Source organism: Vulpes lagopus, chromosome 1 (genome assembly GCF_018345385.1).
Source record: "Vulpes lagopus strain Blue_001 chromosome 1, ASM1834538v1, whole genome shotgun sequence".
NCBI lineage: Eukaryota > Metazoa > Chordata > Mammalia > Carnivora > Canidae > Vulpes > Vulpes lagopus.
The window spans coordinates 115796856-115811289 of record NC_054824.1 but is presented as its reverse complement, the minus strand read 5'-3'; the positions used below and the strand labels follow the sequence as shown (position 1 = coordinate 115811289).

Below are 14434 nucleotides of genomic sequence, written 5' to 3'. Positions count from 1 at the left end.
CAGAGAGGGTGGTGAGGGGTAGGTTATGGTGCTTTGGAAGCAAGTGGTCTTCTGGGTTATGCTAATTTGTTGCTAGGTGCTGCTCAAGGCCGGTTATTCAGCAGAGACTTTATTAGTTTTTGGTGACAGAGGTTCAAAGATTTACAGAAGACTGCTCTCCAGATAGCTGTGGTTGCAATCCCTTTAGTCCTCCTTACTTAAAACTTCCATGTTCTTGTAAATGTTCTTGATCAGTGTTGACAAATGTCACACTCAGGAACACTGTAGGTTTATAAACTATTTCATAAGAAAATACTGTTGATGAAATTAGTCTTTGTCATTTTGTTGAACCAGCCTGAAAGCCTTTCCTTTCTTCCCATCCCCTCAGGACTAGAAGAGCAGATAAGGGGATAGTCCATCTGATGAGAACCCTCCTCCCTGTTTGGTGTTGGCTCCTGACACCGTTCACTCAGGCAGCTTCTCTCTCCACAGAGATGTCATGGCTCCCACTGACATAATCGGGAACCCTATTCTTACCTGCTTCTCTCTGAGTTCTCTCAAAGTGGGAAAGCAAAGGCTTAGGTTGGTTGTCTATGGCTTGGCCCCAAGTCAAACTTAACTTCCAGCAGTAGGCTACAAGTGATTATTTGTTTGTAAGATCTTTGGACACTAGGAAGAGGGGGTGCTGTAGGAAGGCTTGGGAAGACTGCAGAGAATGAGGAAAGGTAGAGAACAAGCGCTTATTGAGCACCTACTGTATTCAGTACACCATATTAAGTCTTTTACATTTATGGTATTGTTTGGTCTTTATAGATGCCCTGAGAAATAGAGATCTCCATTTTATTGGACAACAAGGCAAATGGTGGTTAATGGCCATCCAGTTAGTGGTTGTCTTTTTATTCCTGACGGGGCACCCTGTTCACTTTCTATCACAAGGCAGAAAAAGAAATGTAGTTGGAGTAGAGGAGGAGGGAGAGGGGAAAAAAGAAAAACTTGAAAAAAAAAAAAAAAGGATGAATGTGAGAGAGCTCTGAACTTCTGCCAGTGTTTGTTTGGCATTAACGCCGAAGTGAGGGTAAGACTGGAAACTAGGCATACCTTGACTCAACTTCCAGTTTCTGGGTCACACTAGGCCATCTTTGCCATTTCAGGAGGAGCGTAGTTTTTGGTAGCTATTTGGTAAATTCTTGACTTAATGCTAATCCTGCCAAGAGACATTGCTATGTAACAGGAAAATTTCACCCAAAGTACAATAAGACTCTGCAAAATACATTTGAGAAGAGGACATTGATTTGCTCAGTAGGATGATCCAGTTTCCAAATTAGCTTTGTAAGCAGGAGGCCTGGGTTTCTTTGCAGAAACAAGTCTGTCGAGTATTGATTTCAGTTTCTTCAATATTCCATTTTTAGATTCCTGACACATGGCTTTTTGCCTTTCACTCTGGTGTAACCAGGAGGAAGTCCATTCCCCAGGCAGCCCTTCCCTATCTCTGTGGCTATCTGACATAAAGGTCTGAAGAGATGTGTGGTTTTCATTTCCTACAGTAAAAATACTGAGACCTCATTCTAAGTTTATTACTAGAAATAGGTCCATCAGTTATCTATTTGTTAATGGATTTACCACAGTCTGACTTGACAACTGAACATATGGGCTTTGCTCAAAAAATAGACACAATGACAAGAACAAAATTCAGCTAGGGAGGAAATGATATTAATAAATTTGGAATATTTTTTAAATGTTTGATTCATTTGGGGTTGCTATGATATGAATATTTTGTTCCCCTAAAATTCACATGTTGAAACGTTAACCCCCAAAGTGATGGTATTGGGTGGTGGGCTTTGGGAGGCAAATAAGACAAGAAAGTGGAGCCTCACCGAAGGGATTAGGGCCCTTATAAAAGGGATCCCAGAGTGCTCCCTCACACCTTCCACCCTGTGATGACACAGTGAAAAGTCAGCAGAAGAGGGACATACCAGACACCGAATCTGCCAGTGACTTGATCCTGGACTTTCAGCCTCCTTAAGGGTTAGAAATAAATCCCTGTTGTGTAAGCCACCCAACCTGCCATAATTTGTTACAGCAACCCAAGCAGATGATGACAAGGATACTTTAAGGTACACTGCATGTCATATCATGGGAAACAGTATTTCTTAGGCAAAGGAATGGGAGTATTTCAGTATTCAACATGTAGGTAAAGCCAGATCATAGTTTCATATCAGAAGAGCAGCTCCATTTTTACTGATTTACAATATAGACATGAAGCTGTGGGTATCATGCATTTTGAAAACAGGATCAAAGATTGAATAAAGCTTTTCCTTATTTTTTTCCTATGCCTGAGAAGTCATTTCATTTTCTGAGTCAGAGGCTATGAGGTTGTAGAAAGCACCACCTTGGATGTGATGAAAATCCTAAGTCCGTTCCGAAGGGGATTGTGGCTCATGAGCCATTACCACGGAGAAGTAAGATACTTAAAATATACCTAAATTAAATGAAATGACAAGAGGAAAACAGAAGCTCCACATGGCTAGAGGAGCTTTTGCTTCTAAAATGGAAGCTTGTCACAGAGACATATGAGATTTAACCATTAACACGAGTTTCACCTCCACTGCTAACTGAAGCCCTGCATGCAGCATGCCCACACAGAAGATGATTGTGGGCAAGGGCTTGGATAATTATCTGGTCTATCAGATTTTTTTCACAGAGGCTCGTCTGTTGCCATTTTTGAAGACATGGAATTTTTCCCAAAAAGCCAAACTTCATTCCCTTGTATAGGCTTTCCAAAGACTTGGATGCTATTTTGGCATTTTGGATTCTCACCCAATTCTAAGGAATAAACAAATCACTTTGGAGGCAGGTTCTCATCACCGAACACACCCTGGTTATCAGTCACCAAGGCCTGTCATCAATCAGCCTCTGCGGCTCATCTTGTCCCTCCAGGCTGGATGCCTCCGCCTGAATGCTCCCTTGCTGCATGTCTGAACACACTGCATCTGTTGGACAAGGAGCTGCTGGCTGGGGCTGGACCTTTCCTCTCTGGAAAGAAATAGCTGCCTATGGAATGTCAGGGCAGGTCTAACCCAGGCATGACTCAGCTCTTTGTGACCTGCATTCTGGTTTCTCCTTGATGAGGCGGTGCAGACCCCACTGGTGGAAATAGGTGCTGACTCCCTTCTCCTGCTTCAATTTCAAGAGGGAAAATCCCTTTTAAGAGGAATATTTAGAAGATTCTATCATGGCATTCTTGGTACAGAATGGTTTTGCTCCCCTTGGCTGAAAGAGTTTTCCTTCCCTTACCTCAACCACCTTCTCCCCAACCATCTCCCACCTTCCCTTTCTCCCAGTTTCCTTCTGGAGGTTTCTCTCTTACCCTGATTTTCTCCCAGGGGGATTATCAATGTAAAGTAAGAGTCTGGAATTCATCTGTATCATCGATAAAACTTTGCAACTATTCTCTCACAGCTTTTCCCCTGGTCAAATATTTTTCTTCATTGCATAATAATGAAAGCATTGAGGTGTATTACTGTTTAAAACATAATTTTTAGTCTTTAAAACGTGAAAGGACATTTGACTTTTAATCTTACCATTCATGTGATATAAATAGCTTTGTTTCTTTCTGCTGATTTAAAAAGCTTACATGAAGCTGCAGGATGCTGAAGGGGGCACCCCTGCTTCAGAGAAAGAGAAGAGAATTGCATGCCAGAAATACTTGGTGGGAAGTAGCACCGGAATCTTTGTCGATTTTTCTCTTACAACTTTGAGAATTGTTTTTCCTTTAAAAGAAGAGAAAAGACAACCCACCTAAAATATTAATGCTATTTTTAGAGTTCTACGATAATCCAGAATGGAGTCATTTTTCAAGAAAAGGTAGGTTTCATTTCGGGCAGTGGATCCCCTCCACTGATTTACATATTCCTTGACACGATTAGCTGGATGAAGCTGCCTTGAGTTCATACCGCAGATGTAGAACACCACGTACAGTAATCAGCTACGCATACATAAGGACTACTGAGCTTTGATTTCGAATTAAGAGATAGTGCCTCACACACATTCCACTGAGCATGCTGGTCAAAAATTTCCCATTCCAGATGCACCAAGAATGCATGCATTAAGCACACACACACACACACACACACACACACCCCACCCAAAGACTGCGTTCCAGACAGCCCCCTGCACACATGTGTTCTAACACAGTTACAACAGAGCATGCTCCCAAGCCTTCAAGCTTCCACAGCGCTCAGCCACGAAGCTGCCCCAAAGATGCTCAAGCCACAGTGGAAGTGGGCCCCACCTCTGATACCCACAGCTGCCCCAGTGCACTTCCTGAGAGCCCCTGGGGCTCACAGAGGCCTGGTGTTAAGGAAGCTGCTGAAAAAAACCCAAGCAGTCATTCTGCTTTTTGCCCTTGTTTTTCCTGACTCATTCTCTGGAGAACGCAAACCTCTTTGGGGGGTTCAGATGGGTCATGCTACCCAGTAGTGACAGCAGTTACCAGCAAAATGATGAGCAGAACATAAGTTCCAGCAGAACAAGGGTTTTTAAATTAGTTAACATTCTTAAGGCTTCCTGGCTTTTAAAACACTTATTTTGTTTTTCCATCCTTTTGCAAGCTGAATACTATGCTTAAGCCAAACAGGCAATGTAAAGCTCTGACTTCAAAGCCATTCCTTGATAAAACATCAAAACAGCCCAGGGTGGACCAACTGTTATCTGGAATTCTACAGATAATTAACTGAAACTCAGCACTCTGTTGCCACTGGGAGTTTCTGCAGACAAGGCCATTCTCATGGACCTGCTTGAATTTTGGTGCTGCGTCTCCTATGTTTTGTTAGGCTTGGAGAGGTTTGGATAGACTCTCAATAAAACTCCATGGTACCACGCAGAGGAAACTTGACTTCCGCTTGGCCTCAGAGAGGCCTGAAAGTTGCATGGTACCCTCCCTTGTCCTCAATGCTCTTCTTCGTGAGAAGCAAAGGCATGCTTTCCTTCTACTTGAGAAGAGAGGCATGCTTTCCACCGTGATGTCAGAAACATTGCCTTTACAACTTTGTTTTGTAAAATGTGATAAGGCACAGAGTTCCCCACTTCGGGTTTGCCGGGCCGGTGGATTACATGACTGAGCTCCTTGGTCATCTCCCCATCTTCAAACCCCAGCCCATCCAATCCTTTTTCTTGGATCAAGCAGATGGTCTCACCACTTCGGCCCCCCTGGCATTCTTGCACTTCCCACCTCCATGCATTGCCCATTCATCAAGCCACATCTCTCTTTAAATGTGAGAACTCACCTGCAAGCCCACCACCTCTTCCAAGGAGCCTCCCCTGATTAAGTGGGGGATGAAAGAAGCTCCAACGCATGACTGACAGACTCTCGATAAATGAGAACACGCACACCCAAAACAAACACAGAAACTCACAAGAAGGGGAAATTACACGTTAGCTACTTGCGGACTACGTTCTTCTCTGAGTATCAGGAGATCACTTTTACACCAATAATCAATTAATCATTTCAGGCGATGGGGTATCTTTAACATTTGTGGAGGGTAGCAAAACACTGCTGTCCTCTTCTACACCAATCCTCGTGTTCCCTTAAACCACTCTTCCCTTTCTTCTTAGCTCCCCGGATGCAAGACTCCAGGAGATTGCCACTTTCTAGAGATGGATGATACAAGCAACCCTGAAGGAAGCTGGTTTTCCCAGTACCTCCCGGATGTGGTGGATCACACTGCCCAGGAAAAAGTTGTGTCTACAGCCCATCATTGCCTTCACCACTTAGTGTTCTTAACCCCACGCCCACGTACTTGGCCAAGCATGTCCACTACGTTGGGATAAGAGGCCAACACACTCTGGAGGAGGCCCTGCTGAACAAAGGCAGAGTGAGTGGGGGCAGGTTCCTGGCCAGACTCCATGTCCAGCCTCAACTAAGGCTGCTGGAGAACAAGGGGATCTGTAAAGAGCACAGGATCTGAGGCAGTCACATCAGGGAACAGAAACAGACACGTTCGCACTCCGAAAGACCGCTCACTGGGGTCAGCGCTGATGCCACTGGCGCAGGCCTGAGACTCACAGCATAAAACGACCAGAACGACGAGAGACACAGATGGAATGGGGACAGCTGGCGATCAGAACAGGCACCACACACTGCTGCCGCAGATGCTTTCTGGCTACAAAGGCACGCTAGGCAACCTTTAAGCAAAACAGTATTGATTTTGTGGTTGTGAAAACGTACCTTCAACTGCAGAACTCAGTTTTATGACACCTTGAATAAAAACAAAAAGTGGCAGTTATATAATGGACCCAAATGACCTTTTCTAGTCTTCTCAACATACACACACACACATGCTTCGCATCCAGAGTCTTTGCTGGCACCTTGAGGATTTAACTGAACAAATACCAACTTTGAAGTCAAAAGTAATTTTCAGCTCTTGGTTAGCCTACATGGTGTCTTCGTTTCCCCTGCTAAAACCATGTGGGCAAGTTTTTTTACCAAATAAGGGATCTGACCCGTTTTTGGGTGAAACAAAGGCCAAGTTTGTCCAAATGACTATTTCTGTAAATAAATCATGCTGGATAATGAATTGATGAAACTTCCCACACAAGACACCAGAGTCTAGTACTTTCTATTTAATGCTGGGTAGAGAGATCATTTGATACGTGTTGGGGCAGAGCTTCTGTTGGAATATGTAATAGGTGGTTAAAAACCATGGTGTGACTTGGCAACTTCCTCCTCTGAGGTGGTTGGGCCACACGCTATTCCCTGGCCGAATATGTTCAGTGACCCCATGCCCTGCAGGGCAGTGAAAGGTCTCTCCAAGCATGTCAAATTGTTCATGAAGCAAGTAGACGGTAGTCTTTGACTGGATGTTCATGTGCCTTTTTGGTGAATTTAAGGTGAAAACACTCATCTGCGATCGATTAGAGTGGGTCCAATGATTTGATTAAAAAAATCATTTTTTTGGTAGGCAATAGTTAAAAATAAACAATATTCCCTAAACCCTATGTGATAGCCATGATACTTTAGGCTGAGCAAAAATGTCTTCTTTACAGTTCAGTGTGGTTGACATTCTGGTTCTCTTTCCAACCAGATGAGTTTCAATTAAAAATGGAAACAAAACCCTTTTTAAAATTGATAAGCCAAATTGGTATGAGTGGTGAACACACACTGATTTTAACAGATTAGGTTAACAAAGAGACAAACTTGCTCTCTACTACAACTTTCTGGAGAGCTGCCTTTAAGTGGCCTATCAAATTTCATCTTTCCTGCAGAACCAGTACTGTCTGGTCGATGTTTAACAAGGGACTCTCCAGGGCAAAAAGTATGCATATAAATGTAGGTGTGTTTCTCATGAGTTTTACTGATATAAATGATATGTGGTACATAATCTAAAAATAATAAAATACACAGTGCTCTCTACTGCAAGTTACCTGTAGCCAATTGATTCACACACAGTGCTTTTGTTCAGATTGGTCAGACTCTTGTATTCATAGCTAGCAAGTCAACCACAATTTGACAAAATCATGCATTGAGTTTCTTCCCAACCTCTCTTTCCCCAATAAATTTATTATCATTGCATCTCTTACATGATCTACTGTTGAACTGTTTTTCACACTGTCATATAAATTATTTTCACTAAATTAAGACTCCACTTTACCACTAGGTAAATACTTCCACCATGGCCTATTTCAAGCTACCAGCCTGATGTCAGCGAATGTGAAGCTGAAAAGAGATGGGCAAATAGCAATACCATTCGGGAGTATTTTTGCCAGGCAAGTACACTCGTTGTTAATAAACTCAAGAGTATGGAAGGTAAACTGTAGTCAAATGAGGAGGAAGGAAAGAGTTTTAAGTATATTACTCTTGTTTAAATTTAATTATAAATTATACCTTTTATTTTATAATAATGGCTGTGTTTGATAATGGGCTCACAAAACAAAATATAATTAATATAATTCTCTCTTGCAAGGTGGTACGAATCAGGTGTAGCATGAGGTTGTCATCACTGGTGTTTCTTTCCACTCAGGCCCAGAGAAGAAAATCTGGATCTTCAGAATACTTTCTGAGCTATTTACAAAAGGGGTTATAATTTGACTGAATGAGGCAAATGTAAGTAAGAGTAACATTTGCAATTATTTTTCCAGTAATTTCAAAACCTCTTAGAACTGTCATACTTAAAAATATACTATACACAGATCACCTTAGAAATAATAGTCGCTGACAATCAACTGGGAACATAACCTAAAATGGACTTGCCAAGTGCATTTATGCCAAGAGGTCACTGGCTTATGAAGCATTGATCCTGCCTTTTTTTTAAACTATAGAATTCTTATACCGGAAATCAGGTCTTGATATTGATTTTTTCCAGCCATATTTATTTTTGTGTATGACCATGGTGTCAGCAATTGCCATTCAAATAAAAGGACAACACTGTGCTCTAATCAAGGTGCTCTGATCAGGCCTTTTGCAGGTAAAACCAGAAAATCTATACAAATTTTTATGGGATTTGTGGGTGGTGGTGGACCAGAGCCCAGTAATACATTTGTTGAACAAGGGGAAAAAGGTAAGTTAGAAAACAAATAACGGTCTGATTTTAGAGCTCTAATTATTAACATTATTTTAATAAAAACATTGGTGATTCATCAACTCCATATAGACTTTTTTTTTTAATCCCAAATCAGGCTTTTTCCTATAGTAGAATAGACCTTTATAAAGATATTGCAAAGTAACTATGTTGTAGTGAAAATATAGAATTGGCTAAATCTAATTAGCTAGCTAATTTTAATATTACACAAAAATCGTAGAATGGAATATTTTTAAAAATTTGAATATTTAAGAAATGGTTGATGTTGATGCTGAAAAGCTACACGTAGCACTGTTGACTACCAGGACACACAATAGACATTATCTGGTGATTGGCTGACATTGACATTGCCTGGAATTCAGGGTAAGCCATAACACATACATATATGTATATATATATATATATATATATATGTATATATATATATATACACACACAATGGATCCTACTCCTCCCCCTCCTCCCTTTAAATGTTTCATTGTCTGCAGAGAAGTTTGAAAATAAAATTTTAAAAAGAGAGAAAGGGAAAGAAAACTAACTGTTCTTCCCTCAACTTGTTATCTTTAGTGTAACAAAATTCCTCATCTTGTGGTATTTCATACAGACCATGTGTGTTGTCTTCCTGCAAGTCAGAGCCAATCACGAACTGGGTATGCTTTCTATGACAGTTTCCCAATTCCAAAATTATTCCACCCTCTTTCCTACCACTCTCACCTAATTATTAATCTAGATTATCTAAAATAATTAATTAAGAGAGTCAAGTTAAAATAATCCATGCTAAAGTGTGAATGACTAGGGCTCACTAAAATTTTCCAGTGACATCTCATTATTGTTGAATTAGTAGTAAAATTTTTAACCCTAGCTGTCAGGGTCCTATGTCATCTGTTCCTGCTTATTTTGTTATTTCTTCCACTGTATGTCACCTGACTTTCTCCCTTTTTCAAGATGCTTTAGCCCCTTTGGTCTTCTCCCCATGCCCTGCAATGCCAATTTCTTTTGCCCCTGGCTGGTACACTTACTGCTCCCTTTGTCTTGAGTGCTTTCCCCTGACCTGCTGGATCTTCCTACACCTAGCCTTTTATCTTCATTAAATTTTTAAAAAAGATTTTATTTATTTATTCATGAGACAGACAGAGAGAGAGAGAGAGAGAGAGAGAGAGAGGCAGAGACATAGGCAGAGGGAGAAGTAGGCTCCCTCTGGGGAGCCTGATGCGGCACTCAATCCTAGGACCCTGGGATCATGACCTGAGCCAAAGGCAGTCGCTCAACCACTGAGCCACTCAGGCCTTCCCTTTCTCTTCATTCAGATTTTACTTCAGATGTTACTTCCTCAGAGAGCCCTTCCTTGATTCTTGTATTTAGAGTAGACCCAGTAATAACTCTGTAGACCCTCTCTCATTTATTTATTTTAAAGAGGTTATCACTACTTGGGATTATGTCATTGATTTATCACTCAGTCCCTTGTTTATATCTGTCTGCCTCATTAAATAATGGAAGCAGAATGAGAACAGAGATCTTTGATGCTTTAACTCCCTTGACTAGAACAGTGCCTGGCATAGAGCAAATACTCAAATATTTATCTAATGAATAAGTGATTATTCCCAAGTGTTTCCAGGCTCCTAAAAAGAGAATTTTTATCAATCCCTGCAAATGTAATTCAGACATTTTGTCTTAATTGTGGATATTGTTGAGCAGAATCTTCAGATTTCGTTATACTGATCACTGTCTATTTCTACTCAGAGGCTGGTCTTCATGGAAGTTAGTGAACATTGACATGCGGAGCAAATATACATAAGTTTCAGTAATATTTAGGTTTCAAGATTATACTATTAAAAAAAAGATTCCCAATAAGTAATTTTATCAACTAATTGGAGACAAAGTTATCCTGTAAATGGACTTCAAGAAATATCAGCTTATTGATTTTACATCCAAATATCTCAAGGATCTATAGTTCTTTTATCTCTGCTGTTACCACCTTTGGGCAAGCTATCATAGCAATCCCCACACAAATCTGAATAATGATGATATGGCTAGAGAAAGAGGAACTAAACAAGGACCATTCAATTTTTCATGTTCTCTTTCTAATTCTCATACTGCAGCTGGAGTGGTCTTTTCAAAAAGTAAGTCCAGTTATGTCACACCCCTCAGCTCTTTAACTCTTAAATGGCTTTAAAAAATTTTTATTTATTTATTCATAAGAGACACAGAGAAAGAGGCAGAGACATAGGCGGAGGGAGAAGCTGGCTCCTTGTGGGGAACCTGATGTGGGACTCCATCCCAGGACCCTGGGATCAGGCCCTGAGCTAAAGTCAGTTGCTCAACTACTGAGCCACCCAGGGGCCCCTCTTAAATGGCTTTTCATTATTTTTAAGACAAAGATCAAAAGCCTTAACAGGACTTACACAGACCTTCCTGATGTCACCTGTGGCATAATAAAAATGCCCACAAATTCTTCCATTCACCTCCCACAGAGAGATGGAGGCTGTGTCCCACTTTTGATCCTGGGCAAACTCTGTGACTGCTATGACCTTTAAAATAAAGCAGAAATGATGCTCTGCAGGTGTCTGTGTCCAAGCCTTAGGAACCTGGCAGCCTCTTCCTGTCTCTTGGATCACTCCCTTTAAGAACCCTGGGACACCAGGTTACAAGTCCTGAGACTGCTCTGATAGAGAGGCCATGTGTAGATATTCTGACAACCAATATAAGCTGAGGGAAGAAGCTAGAAGGCCCTGGGGAAACTGCTGGGAGAGGCTGGGAGAACAGGGAAAAGGCTATCCTTGGAGACTGGAAGGAAAGTCAAGTCATCTGATATAGTGGTGGGAAGTTTGGCAACATTATGACCTATAGTACCATGGAAAAATAGAAAATAGACCTAATGAGTTTATACATTATTAGTAAGAAGACTTCCAGGAAGAACATGTAGAGTGCCAATTAGTTTTTTTTAAACCTTTGTATATGATAAAGTACAGATAAAAGTATGTTAAAAAAAAAAAGGACTGTTCAGTTTTCAAGCAAAATTTAGAGGAAATATAGAGCTAGTACTTCTTGGTTAAAAAAAATGATAATAGGGTTCCATATTCCTAGCCTTTTCAAAGGCAAAAGACTTCCAAAGTTAGTAACTGACGATGATGATCATCTCAAGGGTGTAGCTGTACGACTCTTTTTTATGACTTTAGAAAGATTTAAATGTGTGCCTCAAAAACTTTTGAAGAGATGAAAGGGCTTTTAAAAGCCCTAGGACTGTGGTCCCATAGTCCTGATTCTGAGCCCAGGCCAGAGAAGGGCCTCCTGGAGGAAAACTGTGGATGTGTTTTGTCTAACAGAGTAAAGTCTAATAGGATTCATAGGAAGCCCACGAAGATTTTCAGAGAATTAGTGGGCACATTGTCAGCATAGACAGAAATGGATTGAGGTAGTTCAAAGCAAGAATTTTGAAAACCTCTAAGCTTCTATGAGCAAGGAATAGACTGAGACAATTAATCCGTTGCAAATGATATCTTATGTGCTATAGACTTAGTCTTGGCTCCTACCCCTGCCTCAGAGTCATATGTTGAAGCCTTAAGTAATCCTCAAAGTGATGGTATTTCGAGATGGGGGCCTTTGGGAGGCTGTCTTCAGGACAGGAAGAAAGTTCTCACCAGAACCTGACCATGCTGGCGCCCTGATCTCAGACTTCCCAGCCTCCAGAACTGTGAGGCATAAATATCTGTTGTTTGAGCTGCCCAGTTTATGGCATTTTGTTCCGGCAACCTGAGCCAAGACAATAAGGAAACAGGATAGATGACTCAGAAGATGCAACCAAGGGGCTAGAAGGAGGATAAAACCTGCAGAGAGTCATCCCTGGGGAACAGGAGGAGGCCCCCCAGTCAAGCAACTGGCAACAGATGGACTTCAGAATTGTTATGGACCAGCGATTGCTCTGTGCCCCTCCCTTCCTCCACTCCTGAATGAGAGCGCTCATTGCACTGATCTCATCTCTGTATCATCAGTATATGCTGGTGTGTGTGGAGCAGGTACCCTTTCATTTTAGCTCACAAGTCTTCATATTGAGAAAAATTATACTAGACACCTGGATCCAAGGATCTTCAGCAACACCTGAATGTTATTTAGAGGGTAAGAACCTGGACCTCAAACTTGAGCTTCATGCTATAATAAGATGAGATTTCTAGAGGACTTTAGGAGGAGTAAATTTTGCCTTATAGGAGAGTCTAAATAATTTGTGTCCAGAGGATAAACTGTGGCTGACTAAAGATGTTCACAAGTTATTTGAAATGGTTCCTATTGAGAGATGACATCTGTCATTTTCTTTCATTCTGGGGGCTTTGCGACTGCTCCAAGCAGTAGAAGATGGTGGAAGGGATGCTCTGCTAGTACCTGGGCCCAGGCCTTAAGACTTCGTATCTTCCTATCTTTTGGACACTATCCCTGGGGCCCTGAACTGCCTTGTAAGAAGTCTTGAAGCTGAAGTGATGGAGGTGCCCCCTACAGGTGTGTTGTTCAACAGCCTCAGCTGAGCCCACACTGCCAGCCACTGAAACCAAGGTGCCAGGCATATGAATAATGCCATCCTGGACTCTCTAGACCAGCCCAACCTCCAGCTGAATGTGGAACCCTACCTAAATTCTTTTATTTGTTTTTAAAAATGTTTTTATTTATTTGAGAGAGAGCAAGCAAGCATACACAAGCAGGAGGGAGAGGCAGAGGGAGAAGCAGATTCCCCGCTGAGCAGGGAGCCCCATGTGGGACTCCATCCCTGGACCCTGAGATCATGACCTGAGCAGAAGGTAGATGCTTTACTGACTGAACCATCCAGGGGCAACCCCTATCTAAATTCTTGACCCATTAGATCTTGGGTATAATAAAGGGGTTTTTAAGCCACTACACTATGTATTGAAGTAATATGTAGCCACTGAAAGTTACATGTGCCTCAATCCTCTGGTCTCACCCAATATGAGTCCCTGAGCTCTGTGCTCTCTAGCTATGCCACCTTTTCAACTCTCTGAATATTAACACGTGCCGTCCCTCACTCTTCTTGATCTCTCAGCTCTTTGCTTATGAGGATTTTCTCAAGAGAAGTTCTCTCTGACCCTCTAGGTCAGTTCCACTGGTACTGTACATTCTCCCACAAGCCCTGTGTTTTTTCCTTTCTTTCAGAGCAGTTTTGTCTGAGGGTATTAATGCCAGGCTCCACCTCTAGATTGTACACTCCAAGAACAGAAAGCAAGACTCTTTGATCATCACTGATGTCCCAGAGTCCAGCAGTAGTGTGAGTGGACATAGTGCCGAGTACATATTTGTGAAATAGATGAATGAAACGTTTGATGCAGCTGATAAGGACGCCCTTCCTGCCACAGCTGTAACTGTACCACTTTGATTCTTTCTCACGTACGGTGAACAAATGTGATTCAGAGCCATTGCAACTGGGGAGGACAGTGTGACTCAATGCTAGGTCACTACTACCTCGCCACCGCCTGGAAGGCTGCTCCGCACAACCCAAGGGACTGCTGCTCCCTTTGGAAGCCGGTGCACAGAGGGGGAAGCGGAAGGTTGCTCGTGGGCATGCGCGGCCCGGGGCGCAGAGAGGAGTAAGCCCTGGTGCTAGCTCACATGGGTGCAAATCAGCCAGCTTTCCTCGGAATCCAAAGAACGTTGTGGGTCCCCCTTTTATCTAGATTATTCCTAAGTGTAATTCAGTAGATGGTGAGCTCTTTTCTACCCTACCCCTGAAACCAAACCTGTGGGTGGAGGAATTTTTTTTTTTTTTTTAAGATTTTATTTATTTATGACACACACGCAGAGAGAGAAGGGCAGAGACACAGGCAGAGGGAGAAGCGGGCTCCATGCACCGGGAGCCCGACGTGGGACTCGATCCCGTGACT

General features: G+C 42.1%; 1 protein-coding gene across 7 annotated transcripts in view; it reads right to left on the bottom strand.

Moving 5' to 3' along the window:
• The window catches only part of DLGAP1 (DLG associated protein 1), a 332437-nt gene that overhangs the window by 113528 nt on the left and 204475 nt on the right, over window positions 1-14434 (bottom strand). For 5 of the 7 annotated variants that reach the window (XM_041770565.1, XM_041770580.1, XM_041770590.1 and 2 more), the window contains exon 5: window positions 6206-6235. The exons of the other annotated variants lie outside the window; for them this stretch is intronic. In XM_041770565.1, coding sequence (XP_041626499.1) covers window positions 6206-6235 — 30 coding nt within the window. The remainder of the gene's footprint in view (window positions 1-6205; window positions 6236-14434) is intronic. 7 annotated transcript variants of the gene reach the window in all.